This window comes from Ipomoea nil, unplaced genomic scaffold, assembly GCF_001879475.1.
Source record: "Ipomoea nil cultivar Tokyo-kokei standard unplaced genomic scaffold, Asagao_1.1 scaffold3321, whole genome shotgun sequence".
NCBI classification, from domain to species: domain Eukaryota; kingdom Viridiplantae; phylum Streptophyta; class Magnoliopsida; order Solanales; family Convolvulaceae; genus Ipomoea; species Ipomoea nil.
In genome coordinates this window covers 3,657,884-3,682,513 of record NW_017619749.1, presented here as the reverse complement: position 1 = coordinate 3,682,513, position 24,630 = coordinate 3,657,884, and the positions used below count along the sequence as shown (strand labels likewise).

General features: G+C 35.4%; 4 protein-coding genes across 4 annotated transcripts; 3 read left to right on the top strand and 1 right to left on the bottom strand.

Annotated features, from left to right (window-relative positions):
- Positions 1-2,822: 2,822 nt before the first annotated feature.
- Positions 2,823-4,031, top strand: LOC109169745. Its single transcript, XM_019318638.1, has 2 exons — positions 2,823-3,117; positions 3,322-4,031. The coding sequence occupies exons 1-2, from the start codon at positions 2,914-2,916 to the stop codon at positions 3,757-3,759; spliced, it is 642 nt and encodes a 213-aa protein (XP_019174183.1). The 5' UTR covers positions 2,823-2,913; the 3' UTR covers positions 3,760-4,031.
- A 5,700-nt stretch (positions 4,032-9,731) lies between these two features.
- Positions 9,732-10,653, top strand: LOC109169894. The gene has a single exon (XM_019318793.1). The coding sequence runs from the start codon at positions 9,819-9,821 to the stop codon at positions 10,467-10,469; it is 651 nt and encodes a 216-aa protein (XP_019174338.1). The 5' UTR covers positions 9,732-9,818; the 3' UTR covers positions 10,470-10,653.
- Positions 10,654-10,678: 25 nt separating this feature from the next.
- Positions 10,679-11,873, bottom strand: LOC109169895 (signal peptidase complex-like protein DTM1). The gene is made up of 2 exons (XM_019318794.1): positions 11,367-11,873; positions 10,679-10,911 (listed from the first exon to the last, which is right to left on the bottom strand). Exons 1-2 carry the CDS (start codon positions 11,612-11,614, stop codon positions 10,821-10,823), a joined length of 339 nt encoding a protein of 112 aa, XP_019174339.1. The 5' UTR covers positions 11,615-11,873; the 3' UTR covers positions 10,679-10,820.
- Positions 11,874-20,098: 8,225 nt separating this feature from the next.
- LOC109169660 (transcription factor bHLH96-like) lies at positions 20,099-22,222 on the top strand. The gene is made up of 3 exons (XM_019318522.1): positions 20,099-20,897; positions 21,348-21,785; positions 21,884-22,222. Exons 1-3 carry the CDS (start codon positions 20,556-20,558, stop codon positions 21,986-21,988), a joined length of 885 nt encoding a protein of 294 aa, XP_019174067.1. The 5' UTR covers positions 20,099-20,555; the 3' UTR covers positions 21,989-22,222.
- The last annotated feature ends 2,408 nt before the right edge of the window (positions 22,223-24,630 follow it).

The window sequence follows — 24,630 nt, the reverse complement described above, 5'->3', positions numbered from 1 at the left end:
CTTGGTAGGGAATATCCCGACCGACATAGCTTCACCACGACCGAGGAGCCTTTTGTCTCTTTCTCCTTGTCTTTGCAGGTAACAGGTCGGGCTCCACGAGAAGAACCCGGTCGTAGACCGACCGGAGTTGCCCGAGCGACGGTGTCGACCACCGAGCGGTAGCCCTTTGGCGAAAGAGCTGACGAAGGACACGTGGCGGCTCTTTACATCGACAGGCAGGGCACCCGGGAGGATGACACGTGGTGGCTACGTGGAGGACATGCCGAACGGCTGGAATCCTGTCCCCGGCATAGCGGCTATAAATACCCACAGTAGCTACAGTGTAAGGGACTTTTGGACGATCGATAGGTTGTTGTTAGAGAATTCCGACCGCAGTCAGTCGGTACTCAGAGCAGCCAAGTAGATTGTACTTAGGGCCTTTACCGGGATCAATAAAGATTTTACTTGCTTTAATTGGTCTCGTGTTATTTTATATTGCTTACACAGAATTAGCAGTATCAGCTAAATTATATAGTTATCAAATTATGAACATATAGTTCAGTGATTTGTGAATACAGAGTTCAACAATTGGGAATATGAACATTGAAAATTATGAACATAGAATTTTGTAATTGTGAATATAGAGTTCAATAATTATGAATATATAGTATAGAAATTATGAATCTATAGTATAGAAATTATGGATCCAATTCCGTGTGTACCATGCATGATGCACACGATTGTACAGCATAATTTCATCGCCTAAGTCACTGAACAAAAAAAAAAATACAATTAAGTCACTGAACACTCCAAATAATATATGCAATTTCACCACCTAATAACAAGTTACCATCAATTTCACCAGATTGCCTGCTTACGTGGAATGTGAATAGGCATTTTAAATAACTTGTAATAATAAACTTTCAAATAAAATTAATTTTTTTTTTTGAAAAAAAAAAAAAAAAGCGACCACCCCCTTCTCCCCACCGTCTCCGGAGGAGGGGAAGGGGATGGCGTGAGACGAAGGACTTGTCTCACGCCACCCCCTTCCCCCCTTCCTTCGTATCCGGTCGGAGACGAAGAGATCTGCCTTGGTCTCCAATATTAAAAATAATTTAAAATGCTAACTCACCATCCACAATCTCTTGAAATTGATGGTAATTTGCCATCAAGGCATCAAGTGAAATTGCATACATTTGGAGTGTTCAATGGTCTAATTACACTTTCAGGTTACGTTCAATAGACAATTTGAACCTTGAGAATGGGATGATGAGTAGCTAAAGATGTTGTACTAAGAATTAATGGCGGAGTGGGTGTTGAGGAGCTTTAAAAGTGTCGTAGTAGTAGTAGTTATTCTGAGTGACCCAATTGTGAAAGTGGGAGTTATGACCATCCATTAAAGACATGCAATATAATGCATAGCCAAGCATTCAAAGCCTCCCTCCTTCAACTGTGCATACACTCCCCCTATTTATTAACCTCCCTCTTTCTCTCTCTCTAATATCTCACCGCCTATATCTAACTACCTTCCCTAATTTCTCCCCTAACGTTGTATCCATCATCATTTACAATTTTCCTTTTTAGGATTATTGGTGTTATAACGTAGAACTTGTAGTCTGCTAGCTAACACAATTGTTCGAACCAATATATAAAGGATAGCAAAGTAACAATAAGAACTCAAAGACAAGGAAAACTATAAAATGCTTTAATCTCTTTGAAAATTCAGAATCCATTACAGCTCCACGACGAGGTATTTATACATAGAGATTAGGCTTAAATAAGAAAACAAATTGCCTAATAATCTGGTCCATCACCCAAGGGGCCCAGATTTGGTGAAAATTGCTTTGTTGAATTACAAGATAACATTCTAAATCTACAAAAGGAAAGTGATGAAAATAAGGAAACAATTTCCTAAAATCTTTGGTGGTAATTGAGGCTTTCAACCGTCAATTCAGGTCCTTAATCCCTTCACTTCACCACCGAGCTCATCCGATCAACCACTCAAAGGTTCATCGCATGGGCACAGTTGGTTTTGTAATTACCAAACAGTCCACCAGTAGGTCAACACTATTGAAAAAATAATAGTTTATAGAAAACTGCCTTTTCTTTCAACTTGAGTATATTAAAATTGTTCAATTTTTTTTTTTTTAGAGTTTTCTCAGGCTTTTTATACATGTACAAAAATGATTAAAAAAACTCATCAAATCATCAATGCTATAAATATTTTAAATGCCTTAATCATGAAAGTTCATGCCGATTTCTACCCTCCTCCGCATCGAGTAGTCGGTCCGCTTTCCACAACGGTTGGCCTCATTATTCTTCTGTGTCGGTCCGCCCAATTCCCTCATATGTCCTCTTCGTTGAGCTACCTGCCAACTTCAATTCAGCCTTTCGAGCCGAGGTCCATATCCCATGGAGCAGCAATACATTCAACAAGGATCACTGAGAAAGTCCTAACAATGAAAATTAAAATTACATAAGAAGAAATGATCGAGATTATTAATACAGTAACATGTATTTAACTAATTAATTGGTTAGATTCAAATCTGTACGGATACTGACAGGAAGGAAGAAAAATGAAGTTAGTGCATGCATGAAGGTTGATAGATAGATGAGAACAGTGGGGAAATTGACCAACAAGAAGAAGAGTCGGTTAGAGGTATTAAGAGCATTGCTTTAAAGAGCAGGTTGGAGGAGAGTAGTAATTGCGAGAGCCCAACAATAGAGAGAAATTCATCGCTTCACTTGACGAGCACGTCATTGAGAACTGGACCCCCTTCTACTTCCCCATTAATGATTTTTGCCCATTTAGATTCTATTTTGCAGGCTTCCTACCCTCCATCTCACTTCTACCACTCCGCCTATATATTCACCCTCTCCTTCTTTCACTTTCCCCATCACCACTCTCATCTTTCTTCGAGAAATCCATCAGCCATGGTTTCTTTTCACTCACCTCAGTGGCAAAAGCATGAATTCTCTGAGGGTTTATCCAACAAGAGAAAGAGAGGAGATGACCAGTTCGTTATCAGTTCTGCAGATAGGTCTCAGGGAGCCAAAGACATCAATTCTCTGCTTGGAAATGAGGTTCCTCTCTTGGCTCCCCTTCCTTTGGAGTGGCAAAGATGCCTAGACATTAAGGTAAACTTTTTCTTTTTCTTCTCTAACCACTACCCGAGGGTCTGCACCGGGTAAACCATCAATATCTGATCAGCTTAAATCAAGAAGAATTGAACATAGTTAACAAGTGAACAGTTCGACAAACTTGGCTAGGGTGACACCTAAACTTCATTTTTATATGTTAATTGTACCGACTGTTATATATATATGTGTGTGTGTGTGCAGTCTGGGCAAGTATATTTCTACAACACAAGGACGCAGGAGAAGACATCAAGGGATCCAAGGCTAAGCCCGGAGCCGGTTCCCAAGAGCTTGGACCTGGAACTCAACCTATTATGCGGATCATCGGAGAAACACAACAACGTCGGCGACAATTTCACAAAATCCGACGTTTCTCCCGGAATCCCAGGGTTTCCGGATAACGATCTTGGCGATGGGGGCAAGAAGAAAAGAGGGGGGTTTCTAAGCCTAGCGCGATCGCCGTCGTGGTTGACGTTCGACGGCGATCAACAGGCGGAGATGGTGACGGCGGTGTGCAAGAAGTGTCATATGTTAGTGATGGTTTGTAAGTCTTCGCCGACATGTCCCAATTGCAAGTTTGTAAACCTCCCAGACCAGAAATCTCCAAACCTTTCCAATCAAAGGCCAAGCCTCTTATGTTAAATTATTATCATTAAGAGTTCGTAGCCGCTTACGTTTCCCCAGCCGCAACAACGTCTTTACAGACGGCATCTTAATTGGGCGTTCCCAGAAGATGAAGTGTATGTCAATATGTGTAAATATATTTACCTTAAGAAAGAAGGCAAACGTGGGGTACGGTAACGACTCTCCAGTCTCCAAGGTTTAAGACCATGAATGATATTTATATTGTACCCTAAAATCAATAATCCAATGGAGGTTTGCCAATTCTCAATTATATCAACTTTATTTCATCATTTTCACCGTTCTAAATTTTTGAAATTGATTCTTTTTAATGTTTTTCATAAAAGGCAAAATTTCTTTACTTCAAACCCAATACTCGACTTGACACTCGATAGTGGATGGGTGGAACTCTTACCGAGCAGTGGTTACGATTCAAAATTTTTAGTAACTTTTTGATTGACAAGGAAACTCAAAGTCACTATCAAAGCGTGTGTACGGGGTAAACTACATCTTATTACCTTAGCTGTAAAGGACCATCCCGAGATAAACCAACCAAGATGTTATTGATGACAAACTCACACTAAGAAACTCAATAAACTACTCCATTTTTTTTTTTTAAACTACTCCCATTTTTTTTTTTTTTTTTTTGGAGAAACTACTCCCATTTTTATTAACTTAAAAGTATGATTTTTTTTTTTTGCAAAACACAAGTAATTAATAATGTGATCTTATGAATTACATTATGTAAGTCAATATTTTAAATAATTAATATTTTTTATTAGAAAGATACATTTTCAACTACCAAGAAGGGGTACAAAATTTACATATAAGCGTATACACACTCGAATAATGATAAAATTGTAGCTGGTTATTATGGTTGATGTTATGATGTATATCAACTACTCCAACTTGTATGTTAGACACTTAGAGGTATTTAAATCTTGAATTAATAATGTACCTAAAAAAGAACGTTGAAAAATTAAATTTTCATGTGCGAATGCGTGCAACTATTGAAAACCCCCGTGAAGTCACCATCCTATCAATAAATTGTTATTGTTCCAACCAGAAATGTGTTGTACTTTTGGTGGTCAATAATAAACAATAATAGGCTATCAAAACGCCGTTGTATAAATCTACTGGATGGCTACGTTTTCTTACTCGAATGTACTAGTCAAATCTACCTGCAGCAATGAAACAAATGGGTTTTGCCAACGTTGTTTCAATCTCTTCTTTCGGAATTTGCAGTTAGATCAGACCAACGTTGTTTCGTGGGCCAAAATAATGAGGAAATGAACCGTCGTGTTTAGTCTGTTTTTTACGTGTACTGGTAAGCGCAAAAGCCTATATATGGTTCTATGATCTCTGGCAAATTATTATGTGGACGCCTTGATCCACCTTGTAAGTTAGATTTGAGTTTAAAGATACACAATTTACATATTATTAAATGGGAATAAGGTCCAAATTGGCCCCTGGACGAAATGTGAAAGTGCAATTTTGGTCCCTGAACGTAAAAGAAGTGCAATTACCCCCCTCAACATCTCAAATATGTGCAATTTGACCTGATAGCAGATTAACATTCCATCCAACCGGTTATATGATGATGTGTATGCTGACTTGGCATTTTTTTTTTAATTTCCTTTTATTTCCTTTTCTTCCATTCATCGTGTATTAAGGCAAAGCTTCAATAGAAATTCCCAAACCACGCATCAAAATTCCCAAACCTGCATCAGAAATTCCATTCATCGTGTACCTGCATCAGAAATTCCATTCACCGTGTACCTGCATCAGAAATTCCCAAATCACGCCCGTGAAAGCTATTAACTTGTTCGTTGTTAATATAACTATGTAAAATAGAATATTTTTTCATGAAATTTATCCTGCTTGTAAATTTGAGAGAAGATATCGATGGTGGAATATTACAACTGCTAGAGTTAGTTGTTTTGTAAAGAAGAAGACAAAAGAAGGAAATAAAAAAAAAATGCCAAGTCATCTTTCCAAAAAAAAAAAATGTCAAGTCATCATCCACTTCACACATGCAATCTGCTAGATGGGATGTTAACCTGCTATCAGGTCAAATTGCACATATTTAAGGTGTTGAAAGGGGTAATTGCATTTTTTTTTTTTACGTTCAGGGACCTAATTGCACTTTCACGTTTCGTTCAGGGGCCAATTTGGACCTTATTCCTTATTAAATGTTAAGAATTTACCTTTTAAAAATTCACAATTTATAATGACCTTGTATTGTATTAAAAAAAAATTCAATACTTAGAAACACAGTTTATATTTTAGAATTTCACAATTTCAATACTAAACATATACAATTTAAAATCAGAGTTCACCTTACAAAGTGGACTATGATCCATAGTATAACATCTGTTGTGATCTCTACAAGGGTCTCCAAGTAATCAAGTTCTTTGACTATTTGAGTGATTAGTATCAATCATTATTCCATAGGCAATGATCTGCACAATTGTTTGGATCACAAATAAAAAAAAATTATATTTTAATATAATAAAAATATATCATTTGTATATTGAATATATATTATTTTATATACTATTAAAAAATATACATTCAATACATAAATAATGTACCTTTAATATATTAAAAATGTATTTTTTATTCATGATCTATCGAAAAATTTGCAGATGAGCATCCGCAAATTATGCCGTGCTACATGGTGCACACGGTTGCAAAACGGTGTCGTTTTGATTAAAAATTACGCGTCCAACTTAAAATAATAATAATATATTTTTTGTTTCCATTAACGGCGTTATGCCGTGCATAATTTGAATTATATATTCAGAATTAATGAACTATATATATACAGAATGAATTGACTATATCCAGAATGAATGAACTATATTCAGAATCGATAAGGTCAATTATGAATGTGTAATTATTAATTTCTGAATATATTGTTGTCAAATTATGGATATATAATTATGTAATTATGAATATATAGTTATGTAATTCAAGATATATAGTTATGAAGTTATGAAGTTATGAATATATCTTACTGTTTAATTTGAATACGAAAGGAAACCGCCCAATGCCGTTAACGATAATTCGAACGATTTTTTTTTTTTAATGGAACGGCATCGTTTTGCAACTGTGCACACTTGGATAACGATTGATGAGCATCTATCATGGCTCATTGGTACGTTTAAAGCCCAATGGAGGTAATAAAATAAAAGTGCATGTACTACAGTACAGTGAACTATCTTTTTCATTGCAACTTCACAACAATATAATATGCACGTATATTTTGGGCCTCTCCACTTAGGATGACTAGGTGTTAAGGCCTGGTTTTTGTGTACCTCGCCCACTTAAACCTTAACCCAAGTGTTTTGTTTTTAGTTAGGCAATAAACAAACGCAAATTATGCCCTGGAAACGTGTTCACCGTGAATAGTAAACACAAATCCAAACGACATTGTTTTTACGCAAAAAATAAAAATAAAAATTCGCGAATATGGAGTTAACGGCGCGCGTTTGATCAAATTATGAATTTTCTGTTATGAGATTATGAATCTAATGTAAATTCATAATCTCATAACAGAAAATTCATAATTGCATAAAAGTAAAATATTTATTAAATTATGAATTTTCTGTTATGAGATTATGAATTTTCTGTTATGAAATTATGAATGTAATGTAGATTCATAATCTCATAACAGAAAATTCATAATCTCATAACAAAAAATTCATAATCTCATGGTTCCAAAGTGAATGTGTAGGCATGGTTCCAAAGTGAATGTGCAGGCATGAATTCATAATTTATGAATATCCGAAATCAGTGCACACTTCAAATTAAAGTGAAACCGCAAAATGTGAAAATGAAGAAGAAAAGTCACGCAATTAATTAAGAAAAAAATAAAAAATAACGGTATACTAACACCGTTGGAACCGTGTTCACCATTTACACGGTTCCATGGCATAACGATTGATAAACAAAATGGACATATGCTTTTATGGACTAAACTGCCCAACTTTATATATAAGTATACATAGGATCTTCACAATACTCTTAATTAAGTCTCTAAACAAAGATCACTAAACCATATAAGATCAACAGTACTCCCTTAGCCCAACTATCAACAACCAACCACACTCAACCACGAACCAATTAAGCCCGTGACTCCTCGAAACACGCAGTACCAACGCGCTTGTTCATGCCAACTAACCATGACTTAGCCAATTGACCAATCAAGTTATCCATCGTCTAAGCCATGCCACATTCATAATTTAAACCCGAAATTCATTCCTCATGCAAAAACCCATGAACCCAAGCCAAACCAATGCATTGGTCTGAGTCATGAAATTTACGAGTGTAACACTACCCGTCTAAATTGGGCAATTAGTAATGTTTCTTCTCAAACTTCATAAGTACATATTGTCTCTTATATCTCACATTAGATCCTCGATCATATACCTATTTTGCTTATGATACAACCAATTCGATAAAGTTTCTACCAACAAAATTTATGTATTTTTATTTAATTAGAGAGTTATATAGAATGTAATCGACAGGATTGATATGGAATAAAAATATACTAACATTTCTAGCTATACCTTAAACTTTTTCTCAAATATCCCTAATCATTCATCAAGATGTATAATGTGTAACATTTTGACTCTCTACTCTAACATATATAATAAGATTGCCGTAATTGATAATTTAAAACAAAAAAAAAAAACAAATATATTACTCCGTATATAGTAAGAGGAGAAGATTATTGTTATAACAGAAAAAAACAAAAATATTACTCCCTATATAGTTAGAGCATCCACTATAGTGGTTATTTTGGAGTTATTGTCAGATGAATTCTCTCAAGCTAAGGAACATAATTGATGTGGGAATGGGTTAATTCAAAAAGATTACTCCTGCAAAGTAAGGAATAATGTCAGATTTGCTGTGCCAGGCAAGGGCCACCAACCGTACGTCCTTCATCACCTATTTACTTTTTCTTTCCATTTTTTTTTTTGGAAAATCTTTTCGTTTCTGTTTGTTTATTCACGATTTCTCATGTAGCTTCATTTTTTGTTTTTAACATTTAATTTGTTTTTTTATTGTTTTAATTTGTTTTATAAAATACCAAATGTAATATTTTTTTAATTAAATTTTGAATGATTATTTAATTAATTTAAAATTTTAAAATGATTAAAATAATAACAATAACGGAAATTAATTTAAATATTTGTGAATTTTAAAATTTAAAATGATTATTTAATTAACTTTTTATTATTTTATTATTTTATTTTGTTTTACCATTCCATTTTGAATTCTCATTTTTACGCATATACAGTATGCATGTTTCACTATTTCTTATTAAAAGTAAATATAATATAAATAAAACAGATAAAGAAATAATTAAAATATAGTGGGTTAAATGGTGGATCTAAAAATAACTTATAAAAAACTTAAAATTGATGTGGAGAAGAGTTTTTTGTGATTGAGTGAGATAATGGGGATGATGTGGATGTTGGGACCCACAAATAACCCCAACTGATAAGAGCATCTACATCAGAGGAGAAATAGGGGAGAATTCACTACTTTTGAGGCCAAAATGCCATGGTGGCAGAGAGAGAATCAAGAGAGAGAAGGGGTGGGAAGCATCTGCAAATGTTGGGATATTACTTTACCCAAGAAAAATAATTAATGATGAAGGATAAAGAACCAATAGAGAAATGACATGCTTATTTTTTATATATATTTTTTTATAAAATCAGTTTTGATTTTTTTTTCCCTCCCCTCCCACATTATTCTCTTTCCTACTCACTCTTACATTCTCCCCCTAATAACCCCAACTGATAAGAATGCTCCAATGTTGCTCTTGAGGAGAAGATTATTGTTATAACAAAGAAAAAAAAACAAAAATATTACTCCCTATATAGTAACAGGAGAAGATTATTGTTATAACTCAAAAGACGAGCGTTACAGTATATGAAATTCATACACAGGTTATTAATTTAAGGCACGCCAGCCACGACTCCACCGGAATTAATGCTGGGCGCACGTTCCAAAGAGTTTTTATTTTGTCTTGGTAAACTGTAACCACAGCATTTTAATTATCATTAATGATAATAACTCCACAATTTCAATTTCAATGGGATTTTCATACGCTCTATGATCGTATAAATTGTCAGTTCCAGACTTCCAGTGAAGCAATTAACTACTGTACAACGTATCCGATAATGGCGAAGTGGAATTTCATTGCTATTCTATTCCTCGCTCTCGCGAATTCTTTCTCGGCAACAATGGCCGCCGAAAACGACACGAATTTGATGCTGTGGGGGTGCTCTGCCTCCACGAACCGCGAGCTATGTCTGACGCTCCTCAGATCAGACCCTCGTAGCTTCGGCGCCAAGGGTTACACAGAACTGGGCAAAATCATGGTCGAGTTCGCATTGGCCAAAGCCGAGGAAACTCTGTCGTTCGTTACATCGTCGGCGAATAAAACCACCGACAAAGCTGTCGGCACGATCCTCGGCGTTTGCCACCGTCTCTACGACCGCATCATACGCGAGCACATTCCGAATGCCATTGAGACCTCGACGGAGAGCGAGGAATCGGCTACCCGGATAGTGGGCGATGCGGTTTTGGACGAGGAGAATTGTGAAAAGGAGTTTAGTAGGAACCATGTTAAATCTGTGTTGACTCGGAGGAACAATGATTTCGGTGACATTGCTGTGTTAGCCCAGGAGCTATGGTTTCTAGTCTGGGGTTGAAATTTGTATACTCGCACAAGAGAGGTTAATTAACTAATACACACCTTCACTTTCTATAATGATTGAAGGTTATTATCATCACCAAAAAGAAAAATGAGAACTTTAATTTATTGATGCAGGGTATATAATATGATTGTATTGAAATTTCTTTATACCATTTCAATTTGTTTTGGTTATAATTTAATATTGTGTTTACCTATGAAATTGCATTAAAATGTAAGTTTATCTAGTTAGACTCATAAAATAATGATTTGACTTTACATACAATGATACAATAATAACATAACATAAAGCTAAGTGTCATGGCAATTCATATACATCATGGCTGAGAGGTGGTGTATAAAAGCTAATTTAGGTTGAGATAATGAAGTTCCACCATTTGTAAAAAGCAAAGCCGTATACGGTGATGTAAACAGCCAATCTCATCGGTTGCAATCTAAACCTGCATTAATTTATAGATTTAGGCCGTGTTTGGTCAATTTTGACTTTTTCATCACTATTAATTGTGTGATTTAGTTAAAATATCAATATAAATGTTTAGTTAATTAGCTTTTTGTAACTTCAAAAGGCTAAAATTCAAAAAGTTACTCCAAGCAACTTTTTCAATTAGCTTTTTGAGAAAAGAAATTATACCAAACAGCTATCAGCTAACAGCTAATTTACCAAACACTTTTTTAAAATCAGCTAATGTTATCAACTATTTATACTCTCTAATTAACACAATTAGCTAAACTCTCTAATTAATACAATCAGCTAACAGTAAACTGCTATCAGCTAACAGCCATTTTACCAAACAGGGCCTTAATTGTTATTTCCATGATCTGTGCTTCCTGGCAATGAAAGAAAACATATGCAATAATATATATGGAGTATATGATAATTTGTGGATAAATTTACCTGGCCGGAGAAGATGATTTCCCCAGAGATTTCGGGCAGGGGTCATGATCGACTTGTACAGGAGTGAGCCAGTGGGTGAAGCCACGGTCGAAGAACTCCCAGTCAGGCAAGAGCACGCCGCAGATGGCAAACATCCCAAATATGTAAGTGGACGCCGTTTTCTTGAAAGAGTGAGTGTAGATCCCGGTCAACACGGCGGCCGCCGCTAACCAGCAAACCAAGACCCGGAAAATCGCCTCGTTGTTCATTTGTTAGGGCGGTGTTAAAACACACTTCTTTCTTCTGGGCCTTAACTACCGCTGGATAATGCTGAAGAAGATAATATAATGGTAGTAGCTAGTAGGTGTGCATGCGTTTATTGTTGGTTGCCATGTGCCCATGTATAGTCTGACCAGCAAGACGGAGTTAGTTGGGACATAGACGTCTCAAATTTAAAGCCGTAAAACGACACTGTTTAGAAAAGAAAAAAAAAACTTTAATGTGTTTACAACGAAAGATACTCCTAGTTTTCTACGAGAGGCATGAAACTAACGTACAGATACATAGGCTCCATTATATAGACTGGAAAGTGTACCAGAATAGCCTTTAATTATCATTGAATGCAGTTGGCTAGCTACCCAAACTTTAAGGCCTGACGATGGTCTCTGTCATGTTCAAGTTAATTATTTCACTTGAACCCGCATGTTGTTGGTAATAAACATTACATATGCTTATACAAAAAAACTTAAATTATTTAGATAAACCACACAGTACATGTAAACAACAATATTAGGAACATTAAAAGAAGAAATAAATATCATTGGAACTTGGAAGGACATTTATGAAGATTTCAAATATGTTTCACTCACTCACCCTTTAGGGGAGCAAGAGAATCCAGTAGCAAACTATACCATGGCCCATGACTTACTTTGCATTTGGACTTTAGTCCAAAATAACATTTATGTGTCTTTTGTTTACATATTTTGTATTTACAACTAATGATTTATGTGCATGTAAATAAATTGAAGGCGTAACATATTATGTATTGAAAATTTAATAAGCTAATAGTTATAGACACGTAATATTTAGATGAGGATGAATCCTAGTTCATGAATATAATAATTAGAGTCCGGGGTCCTTAGGGTTGGGGTTCAGCTTTTGGAAGAATAATAATTGGAGTCCAGCGGTTATGGCTGTAATGGCCCACAAATATTGTGGGCTTGGGGAAGCGTCCAAGTTGTTGAACTCATGTAGGGCTTGGGAAACCAAAAGCCCACGAGTGAAGTGGAAGTCCCGACCAAACCCAAAAGGTAAACTTAAAACAAAGCCCTCTTTAGTGTTTAGTTTTTAGTTCCCAAAATGACACGACACAGCCCTGGTCAAAGCTAAAAAAATCTCTGCCCAAACACGACAAATTGTCAAAGTTCAATCCAGTGCAGTACGGCGCAGGGCATTCAGAAACGTTGAACTAATCCGAATTCAATCGCCCTTAACTAATAATCATAAATTCGGATTAGATTTATTGAATTAATGTAGAGAGGCGACGCCCAACGGAGAGTGAGGGGCGACAGAAAACGCCAAGCGGATCCGTGGTTTTTGAGGATGAAAAACAAGCAAGCACGGGTGGGCGGTAAGGTACTTGGCTCCGCCCCGCCGCGGTATCCGCTGGTACCGCCGGCCCACTTGGCCCAGCTGTTGTCGGCCTGACAAAACGTGTACGGCCGGTAATCGACAAGCTGATGCTCGTCCAAAAGAATCGGACAAAGACCCTCCAACGTCATTTCAACATGTACATCCTACTTATGGGAACTATTTCATTTATAGCCCAAAGATTCTTCAGTTCCATTTTCTCTATACCATTCATTTTCTTACGCTCACTTACATTACATTTATACTCCTTTTTTTTTTTTTTTTTTGGTTACTGAGATAAAAGATGCCGTTGCAATTATTATTTTTATATAGCAAAATATTAATATAATTTTTTGTTTTCACAAAATTTGACTTAGAGAATGGAAGGTGTGGCTCAAAATTTTTGCGTGTATAATCTTGCAACTTGTATGCATTGACTATATATTCTAAACGGACTAAAATATGGGTTTGGTACAACTTACAAACTCGATAAACTCCCTCCTGAAAGGATAATAAATAAATCACATTATAACAAAAATCAAATTCATTAACGTATAGGTGTTCTATTGTTTTCGTGTAGTTTGATAGCTAGTTGGTAGAGGGGGAATTAGGGGAAAATAATTGTAATTTCATGAAAAGGGATAAAGTGCTAATTCACATTTAATTGTTTCATTGGTGAATTAAAATTATAAGGAAGTTCAATTATTATATTTGGTATATATGATTTTGAAAGGAAATAAGTAATTTTTTTTAAACACCAAAATGTAACTTTTTTACATGTCGCACAAAAATCGTACCATAGTCATGAATCACCCAATAATTTTGTATTGTACTAATAATCCACTTACTAATTACCCTAAACAAAAACTACAAAATATGGTTTATACTTGGCCACAAACTTGATTCACTCCCACCCGAAAGCATACAATCTTGCATTGCATTATAAATTTCATTCAGCAACGTAACTACCCCTACCTAAAGCAAAAACTGAAACATAGATTAACTCAAGATTATAGATAGACTAAAATATGGTTTCGATCCAATCCAACCTCAAATAACTCACACCACAAGAAAAACTTCAGGTATTTCACTATTTTCTTCTTCCAAAAAAAGGCTGAACCCCTATTTCACTATTTTCTTAGCTAGTTTCTTGTAGTGTCTCGCATTTTTGCATGGTTTGGATTTGATACAGAAATGAAAGATATGTTTCGGTCTCAATTAAAATATTAAGCTAGCAAATAGCTGGTCCAATCTATATTTATTATTTATATATTATATACTCAACCGAGAAAAACTCTTCAAGAACATTACTCCAAATTTTAGACTAGGTTTTAGGCTAACTAGGGCAGCATACTTCTGCACCAAGCAAAATTTGATTGTTGAAGTGAGTGAGTGTTTTTTTTTTTTTTTTTTTTGGTTTCTCTTTGGTGTTTAATGGAACGGAGCTGTTAAATTCGATCACGTACGCAGCAGCACTCTCAACAGTGACGGGGGTCCTATACATACACTACAATCCCCAGCAGCTCTCTTTCTGAGAATAAATATATGGTCGCGATGTTACGTTGTCACACGAGGCATCACGTACGACAAACCGTGTCGATCGTTTTTCAATTCCCCTTGTTCTAATTTTGACTCCCAATTCTCTCATTCTTGTTCCATAGCCCCAACGTTTCACTGTCCAACCATCAATCATTCATTTCCTTTTTGCAAATTCAATGAATTTAAGGGACGGGATTTCATCGTCCGCCCCGCCCTTGTTGCGTCATGACAAACCCTAGGAATTTCTATAATCTTGTTTATTAATATTTGGTAGATATGAATCCAATTGAATATCCTCACCGTGGGGGCCTCTGTGACTTTATGCTCAAGCGAAATGGGATTTCATTAATCATATTAGTCGTGTCATAATAATCCATCGTATAATATGAAATAATCTAGGATTATTAATTCACTACTTGGGCTTGAATCGCTCCTATGTCTCCACGACACCATGGCTGGTCGGATTGCCAATGACGTCTTGTGTCGTAACGTTTTTGTCTGCTCCTACAATAATGATGGCTACCTCGTCTTCTCTGTAATCATGTAAACCCAGAACATAGATATATTGCTTATCCTCTCCATATTTTTAAGGCATATATAGTTTATGTTGTATATATGTTGCGTAAGTCCTATTAATTCTCCAAAAAATATCGTAATCTAAGTAAAATTTTAACTGAAGTTTTATTTCCAGATGCACATTAAAATATGCATTTTAGGGTTCGTTTAGAAAGTAGGAAAATAACTTTTGGAAAATGAGTTATTTTTTCAGAAAATATTTTCTTTTCCGGTGTTTGGTTGCATTTTGAAAAATTTGATGTATTTGGTTTATTTTCTGAAAATTAGTAGAATTGTATAATTAAACATTTTGGTGGAAGGCGGAAGTCATTTTCTGCCAAAATGCCATTTTCCCCAATCAACAGAAAACGACTGGATTTTCATGGTTCATCCAAACACTGAAAACTCGGAAAACATTTTCCAGAAGTCATTTTCCTACTTTCCAAACGAGCCCTTAGTAATTCCATGCCCACAACATCTGTGTATGTCTCATATGTTACTGTTGATATTAAGTAGAGTGCAATGTAACTTACACAACGGAATGACAACACTGTCTCTGTGAGCTGTGGCTAGAGCCTGAAGTCGGTTGGGGTACGATACATGAGTAAATTTATAAATGTACAATTAATAAATTGACATAAAAATATGATTCTTGTAATGTGGATGTTTTACCAACCCAATTAATTAATAAAATATATCTTTCACTCATCTAAATGTATGCTATGTACGTGTCACACCGAATAAACTCTACATCTTCTTCATTTTCATTTTCTATTTTGACATTGTCCGTGTTTGTTTTTGCATAAATACTATGTAGTAACTACTTCGCAAGCTCAAGCACCAACTAATTAACTAACGTTATAGGTTGTTAATATCATTTAATTAGCATGAAAAACATATACGTACGTATAGCAAAAGGCCACTAATGATGTCGCAGAGAATCTGGCTTGGCCAAACGCCAACAACAAATACAAAGAAGCAGGTTCCCAGAATTTGAGGCCCCATCGGCTCCACAGTTTCTTGAACAAGTCAAAACTTCCTGTTTTTAGCAAACAAGGCAGACATTATTGAACCATACCAACAAGAGATCCAGTCAAAAAAAAAAAAAAAACCCAACGTTTAATTTTCACCAAAAAGTTTTATTTTTTATTTTTTTTTAAAGAGTAAAAAACATGAAGTGTTTACATAAATCTACGTATTATCAGTACTTTATGTACGTAGACCGTGGCGGGGCACATGCAAGAAATAATTGATTAATATAAGGTTTCTGCGCAACCGCGGTTTACGCTAAAAACACATGCGATTAGGAATTAAAAAAACAATAATAAATTTGGTTCTTTTTGGTGTTTTGTTAGATGATGAGTTGTAATTACAAGGACGTGCAGTGCTAGGGTAGAGTACACATTATTATTAATGCATGAGAATTACGACAACGCTCAAGACAGGAAATGCTAGGGTTTAGTAGTGTTCCCGCCACCTTCGGCAAAACCCAAAATTTTATATCATTCTATGTTCATATATAATATAGTCTATTTCATATTTCTATTCCCCTAGTCTTCTCTTAATTTATTTAATTATTTAAATATTTTTTTGGGTAATCATTCGTTAAGTAAAATATACCATATCTGGATGGTTAAAAAATGTATTAGTTATTTTTTTAAAAAAAAAATCTAGATGAGGAGTATATAAAAAAAATATTTGTAATAAAGAAAATTATTATTACTTAATGAACTAAATTAAAGTATTTTGTCCAGATTTCAATAATTTTAAGTATTTCAATCAATTTGTTTTCATGTTAAGAATTGTTACTCCGTAATAAATAAGTAAATAAATAAATATAAACACACTCATTTTTGCCTATACTAGACAAATCAACTATTGACTTGCGATACAGTATAGTACAAAAATTGACCAAAAAGACAACATATAGAGCAACACACATATGAAAAGTTCATCTAGTGCTCTATATCTTCATTAACAAGTTGCGTTGTTTATTATAATCCGTCATTATACTTCAACTACACAAAAGCTAGATACCTACTTTAAATACAAAATTTAAAAGCATCAAGCAAAATTATTTCCGGTGAAATTAAAAAATTCTAGACTCATCAAATTTCACAAGCTTACTCATCACAAACACATGTAAGCTAAGTAGAATGAGGGTACTTTTGAGCGTAGGCCGGTGAAGGATCAAGTCTAACACCAGGTGATTAAAATTGACCTTTGGCATGACTTTGATACAAAATTGAAGCATGTGTTCCATCTCAACTAAAAGTCTAAGCTAATAATTGAATTGCACATTTATGTTATATATATATATATATTATGCTCAACAATTAATTAGTGGGATTGTTGAACGAAGATCTGAAAAGTCAAGTCCAATACCTTGCCTCTTAAAAATGTGTGGCGATATAAGTTGAGAAAATAAAATTTCATTTTTGCTACGAACTATATATAACTTATGACGTAGTGGCAAGTACATGTACCTACAATATATAAAACGTTAGGAAGGAAGTAGCAGGGCAGAAGATAGCATGCAAGGACAGATTCCTCCTCAATAATGTTATGAAAAGAGGACATGAATCTGCCCATACACACACAAACACACACAACTCCCAACCCATTATCCAAGCCATGAAATTTGGTAGCTTCATGGCTATTGTACTACTCCCATCAGCTCAAAAGACAATAGCCTTTTTCCAAAAGAATCCACGACTTTCTTTCCTCTAGGGTTTGCGTCTTCAATCCCCCTCCACCCGCTTCGAAATTCTCAAAGAATATTACCTTCTTGTTAAACTAATCATCTCCCCCCATTAAATTATTCACTAATTGATCACTCTCAACTTATTTTAATTGCATTATTATCCTAATATCCCCCACCTAATCCCTCATCGAATCGCTTAATCTAGCTTAGCATGCTAATGATGCACTAATCAAGGTCTATGTACTGCCAGTTGTTTTTGGATTTTATCCCCTATTTTTCATCAGCTCTCGCATGATAACAAACCCAAAAGATTCTACACCATATTACAAGGTATAACATTTTAACTATAGAAGCGAACACGGTAACACTTTTGTAAATAAAATGTTTGTTTTATAGGGTACGGTTTATTTTTCATATTGTAAAATTTTGTACTTCGCATCACGTGACACCATAAAACAACATTATAGTATTTCCAAGTAGTTCAATCTTGATGCGTGTAGCTTTCAGAGGAATGAAAAGGGAAATATAAATTATAAAGTATAATACTGAAAGGCACAGTTTTAAGTAATATTCCGTTGGAAACCCAAAAGAATGTCGTTTTGACAGGACTACCTTTAATTTTAAATGTCGTTTTGAATTGGCATGCAAGAGCACGTTGAAGCGTGTGGCATTTGAAATTTTACTATATTAACCCTCTGGATTTTTACTATTCACAGTTTGAGACCCGTGATATCACCATATGTTTTTCCAGTAACACTGTGAAATGATGAGAGGACAGAGGGGGGTAAAGACTAAAGACTAAAGAGAATGTGGGAGGGAGGGGGGGATAATTAACCGTGAATATACTCCGTACTAGCAGTTAATGGTAAAATCCTGTGGTAAAACTGGGGAACTGTGACAGTGGACAGTAGTCTTGGGAAAGGAAGTGGTGAAACAGAGTCATCATCGTAGAAGATAACAGAGCTCCCTATTCTTGTTTCGTGAAGTCACATGGATTCCTCTGCTATCGACATAATAGATATCCTATGCAAACCTCAATGTTCTGTCTCACAAATATTCACACACATATACAACTTGTTTCTTTATAATTTATCATTACACAATTACTCTCATCATCTCACATTAACTACTTCACTTGAAATTAAATCTCTACTTTTAAGTTAATTTTGTGACAATTTTAAGATACTAAAAGCATAAGTTTGATAATTGAATTTTACAAGTTCTAACAACACGTGGACCGTAGTCTCTTTTTAGATTTTGCTGGAATGTGTGAGAAAGCTTTTATCAAGCTTTTCGTCAGCAATTCCCTCTCTCTTCGCTTCTTGTGCGCAGCGTCCGACCATGCATATTATGAATTTCCTAAACTAAACAATGGCTACGGGCCTCATAGGCACCCCCCTTTTGTGTGTGACACAATGCACCTACTTGTGCGTAAGTTGGTGAAAGGACGGTCTCGCCCCCACTGCACCAAAGCTGACGGAGGACTTTTCCGTCCTTGCAGAACCACCATGTCATCGAAAGAGAAAGTTAACAGTGCCTTATTCATCTATTTGTACATATGTTGTGTCACGTACCATGGATCATATAGCCTATTGTACAATATTAACATCATTTTCTTTCCTAGATTTCACAGTAATAATCAATTATCTCATTTGAGTGCAGTATTTAAGTGTTCATAAAAAATATTTGATATTGAATTAACCCAATAATTTGAGACAAATAGTATATATACGACTATACGAGCCATTAATGCAACTGCAAAAATAGATGATTGGTTGTGTATTACATGTATTTCTAAGTAAGCGTCAAACTCTACAGACCTACACAACTCAGGTTAAACTAAGCTAAGATTAGTTCACAACCTAGGGGGTTGTTGAGAGACCTTAACCAGTTAGAGAATATGAAGACTCCTTGTGCGTATAGTTTACCAGTATGGGTGGGAACCTAGAGATTGACTGAATGACTCGCGATTTACATCCTATTGTACTTACCGAACTTAGATTAGATCACACTAACGATCGAACTATTATATACTTTTGTAGCAGGTACAACTATGCATGAATAGTCTCTTTTGGACAATTAGTACGCGAATGCAACCACAAGGTTAGTTAATCAAAGGACTAGTTATTAGTGTTTATGGCACAACTTGAATTGAACATGAATTTGTGTAGAGTAGCGTAGAGATCAAATATTATACCTACCAGGTAAACTATATATACATGATTAATCATCACAGGAGCAGTGTAAGGACATGTGTAAAAGTCATATAAATTGCAGTATTGGTGATGACATATAATATTAGTAGTGTGCATGTTCGTCTATAAAAGTTGTATCAAACCATTTCCCTTAACCCTACTTTGTTTGGTGGCTGTTTGGGTTTAATTTGTAGCGCTTGGGCATATGCTTAAGACCGTCCAATTTCTCCTCAGTTTCTCACCTTCTAACAACTTCTTCTCCATCCTTTTCCCCTTGGCCTTTCCGAACCACTTTTCTGGTCCCTTTTATTTGCTCCTCTACTTGTCCATATTTGAAACAAAGCAAACAAAGGCCACTGCTCAATGTGCAACCCCAAATCTAGCTTGTTCTTATACAAGATCTAGAGAAAATTCAAAATTACAGTGGTTTGGAATAGTCTTTTGGACTTTTGCTGTGAAAATGGCTTTAGAAACTGTGATCTACCCTCAAGATTCGTTAGTTTATGGGTGTAAAGAGTTTTATGGAGGTGGGGGGTGGGGGGCTATGATTTTAGCTCTCAGGGAGATGTTGACAAGGCGTTTCTTGGGATGCTAGAGGATAATACGACTACCAGTATGGACAATCAGAGCTTGCACGGGTATTGGGATCCCAACTCCTCGCCGGAAGCGTGTAACGGCGGCGATCACCATCCCTCGCTCCTCGTCGTCGATGGGTCCTTGCCAGCTGCCGCCGCCATGGATCAACCGCCGGCGACGCTTTCCGCCGCCGCCGGCAGGCGCAAGCGGCGGCGGACTAGGACGTGCAAGAACAAGGAGGAGTTGGAGAATCAGAGAATGACTCACATTGCCGTGGAGCGCAACCGCCGCAAACAGATGAATGAATACCTCGCCGTTATTCGATCTATGATGCCAGCTTCCTACGTTCAAAGGGTCAGTTGATGTTTCTTTTAATTTTCGTACGTTAATTAAATTTACATTTAACAAAAAACCATATTGAGGAAAATTAAGAATAATAATTTTATTTTTCTATAAACATGGTTCAATTAAGCTCCTAAAAGGTTGAATCCTCAATCTCGAAGGTCTCCACACTACGAGATAACAAGGAATTTGTGAAGATTCGAACATTGATCTCTTCTCTTTGCATACTGAATCATTGAACTAAATTCGATATAAAATTGAGCTGGTTAATGAATGCAACACGATAAAGACATGAAACAGTTTGTCGAGCCACTTTTTACACTAAATTGTAGTATAATTAAGATCTTAGCTGTTTTATTTGTTTTAATGGTGGTCAAATCAATATATAATAAAGAATTAGTCGTAATTTATACGGAGCAGTTTAGTATAAAATTTGAGATTTTATTTATTTTTTAATTACAGGGTGATCAAGCGTCAATAATTGGAGGCGCCATTAATTTCGTGAAGGAGCTTGAGCAACATCTTCAAACCCTCGAAGCACATAACCGTGTCAGCAACAATAATAATCAACCCGACAACGGCGGCGTGTCGTCGCCGCCACTGTTCGCCGATTTCTTCACGTTCCCGCAGTACTCAAAGACCCAGGGAGCAACTAACGGTGTTGGGTCATCATCGGCCGGCGCACCTGAGGCGGCGACATCGCCGGCGGAGAACCGGTCGGCGTTGGCGGACATCGAAGTGACGATGGTGGAGAGCCACGCCAATGTGAAGATACTGTCGAAGAAAAGGCCGAGGCAGCTCCTCAAGATCGTCGCTAATCTTCAGTATCTATGGCTCACTGTTCTTCACCTCAACGTCACCACCGTCGATCAAATGGTGCTCTACTCGCTTAGCGTTAAGGTTTGTTCATCATTAACTTCGTCTAAACCTTAATTAGCTAGGTAACTAATGATTCTTTCATTAATTAAGTGTTGGTTTGCATGATCATCATGAAACAGCTTGAGGATGGTTGCCAGCTTACAACAGTAGACGAAATAGCTGACGCCGTTCACCAACTGCTTGCCAGAATCCAAGAAGAAGCTGCTTGCACCAGTCAAAACTGAAAAAAAAAAAAAAAAAAAAAAAAAAACCACCCTTTATTAACTCTAAATTTCTTTTTTCTTTTTTTTTTTACTCAATTTTCTCTCCCCCCATTTTCTTTTTAGTTTTAGGTTTTGAGGACTTGTAACATTCCAGTGCCTTTTGCAAATTGACTGTGTACGAACCCATGACGAACCCTTGTGATCCGAGCCTGACACTCAATAACTTTCAAGATTCTTTTCTTTTTAAAAAAATTACATATATGTGCAGTATATACTATATACTATGTGGTTCAAGAATAATTATTAGGATATATACTTAGTAATATTGCTTTATTAATAAAAAATTCAGGAAAGGAAGAGTGTTATCTTGGCTTTTCATATCTGTGGGCGGACATGAAGTTGACGAGGTTGTGGTTTATGTTTGTTACTCCTGCGGTGTTTATTTTACTTTTCATGTGTGGAACAAACAGTACATCACGGGATTTGCAAAATAGATGCCAATAATTTGTGTGATAAAAGTTGAATTACGTTTACACGTGACAACATTCATTGTTGATGTGTGGAAAACAAAGTAAAAGGAAAAGTAGGGTACAAATAGTAACCCAAAGATGCTTGGATGGCACAATGTTCAATGGTTTACAATCATGAAAAACAATTAGGTAGAACTTTGTTTTTTAAATGAGAAAAGAAAACCAACCGTTACTTGAAGGTGCCTAGGATAAATTGTATTTCTATGTAATAACTTGTAAATCACACAAGAAAGATAAATTATACTAGAAAAATTTTGTGACTGACTGGACCTACAAAAATTGGCAAGAATCAAATTCAATTCGTAACATTTTGGTATAAGAATCATGATCTATTCACTTGGTCACCCTTTTAAAATTAGGTCGGAACTATGATCTTTTAAAAAAGAAGCAAAAACTTGTGTGAGACAGTCTCACGAATCCTGATCATGTAGCGGGTCGCGTCAATATGAAAATTTAATATTTTTACTGAAAAATGTATTACTAATTAGAAATAAAGTGTTTATTACTTAGATGGGAGATTATAATTCTTTTGAAAACAAAAATGTAATACTTTTATTTTTGATTTAACAGTATTACATTTTCTTTTATATAAGTAACAAATACTTGTCAACATTATTTATAAGTGAAGTTGTAATATTTTGATGAAAATGTAATACCTTAATCTAAAAGTATTATATATTTTTTTCAAAAGTATTACACTTTTCTTTATAAATAACAAACAGATTATTTCTTATTAATTAATACTACAATTTTCAGTATAAGTATTACATTCCATATTAAAGCAATATGTCCCGACCAGTGTCACGGATATATAATAATTCGTGAGACACAAGTGTGACATTTCATTTATTAAAAAAAAAAAAAAACGCAGATAGGAATTTTAACAATTGGGAAGAAGAAACAAATTTGGATTCAGATCAGGATGTCTCTATCTTAAAAAACCACAGTCTCCTTCCTGGAAGGTGCAATATGTCACTATTAAAGAACAATAACATTTCCTCTATTTTAATTTGAATTAAATACACACACACACTTCGCTGTATTATAAAATAGAAACTAGTATAAACAACGACAAGAAGGGAAAATTGCATTTTTCATCTATATGTTATATGCATATGATAATTGTAGATTTCATCCCTAATTGTTAATCATGCTCACTTTTCGTCCCTAAGCTATCATCGGCCAACATTTTTCGTCCCTTTACGAATAAAACATTAGGAACGAAAAGTGCACGCAATGCTATGATAGATTAAGAGTGAAAAGTGAGCATGACCAATACTTAGAGACAAATTCTATAATTACTTTATAATTTAGGGATGAAAAAATTGTAATTTAAATAATAATTTATCTAGTCAGGGAAGATATGATTAGTGTGTTTAATTTAGCCGTCGTTAACTGTTTGGAATTACTGTTCAAGATTCTTGAAATGCTTTCCACAGCCTACTCAATTATAACTTTTACTCAACGTTAACCCAAACATGTGGGAACAAGCAGCTAGCTAGCTTGTGCTAATAACTCACTAAATTCTCAAGACAATAAAAGATATAATCCTTAATTCCCCCAATTAACGTTAAATAATAACGAAACGAAGCCACCCAAAATTAAATTAACACATAAAATTATTAGTCTCATCTAAAAAAAAAAAAAAAAAAAAAAAACTAATTAGGCCGTACGTGCGATAATCTCTGAGTTCTAGGCAAGCCCCCTCGATAATGATATGGCAAAAAATAATTGAAGCTTTACTAAATTCGAATTTGGTACCACTCGATATTGTCACGGCTTTAGGTGGTAAAAAGTGGCAGACTACGGATCCATGCACGGGTCCATCTTCGACTGCCACACTCGCCTTTTACAACATATATATAATATAACATAATGAACCAACTTTTAATTTGCTCCCTATTACAAAATTCACTATTTAATATTTATAGCTCAAAACTCGTTGCCTGATTAAAATAAAATATTATTAAAACTTATTATATGGGTAATGATATTCTTGCTTAATTCTTCCTCCCTAATCATATTACGCGGAGTATTGATTTTGTATGGGGGTGGGATGGCCGCAAGAAGAGGAATTGGAAGCAATTAAATTGACAGTGACACACCAGGGTGGCATCTGGATTTTTCTGACTA

Coding starts and splice junctions, on each gene's coding strand:
- LOC109169745 (XM_019318638.1), top strand. CDS start 2,914: ATGGTTTCTTTTCACTCACCTCAGTGGCAAAAGCATGAATTCTCTGAG. Junction 3,118..3,321: donor AAAGATGCCTAGACATTAAG/GTAAACTTTTTC, acceptor GTGTGTGTGCAG/TCTGGGCAAGTATATTTCTA.
- LOC109169894 (XM_019318793.1), top strand. CDS start 9,819: ATGATAATAACTCCACAATTTCAATTTCAATGGGATTTTCATACGCTC.
- LOC109169895 (XM_019318794.1), bottom strand. CDS start 11,614: ATGAACAACGAGGCGATTTTCCGGGTCTTGGTTTGCTGGTTAGCGGCG. Junction 10,912..11,366: donor AAATCATCTTCTCCGGCCAG/GTAAATTTATCC, acceptor AAATTAATGCAG/GTTTAGATTGCAACCGATGA.
- LOC109169660 (XM_019318522.1), top strand. CDS start 20,556: ATGCTAGAGGATAATACGACTACCAGTATGGACAATCAGAGCTTGCAC. Junction 20,898..21,347: donor CAGCTTCCTACGTTCAAAGG/GTCAGTTGATGT, acceptor TTTTAATTACAG/GGTGATCAAGCGTCAATAAT. Junction 21,786..21,883: donor TCTACTCGCTTAGCGTTAAG/GTTTGTTCATCA, acceptor ATCATGAAACAG/CTTGAGGATGGTTGCCAGCT.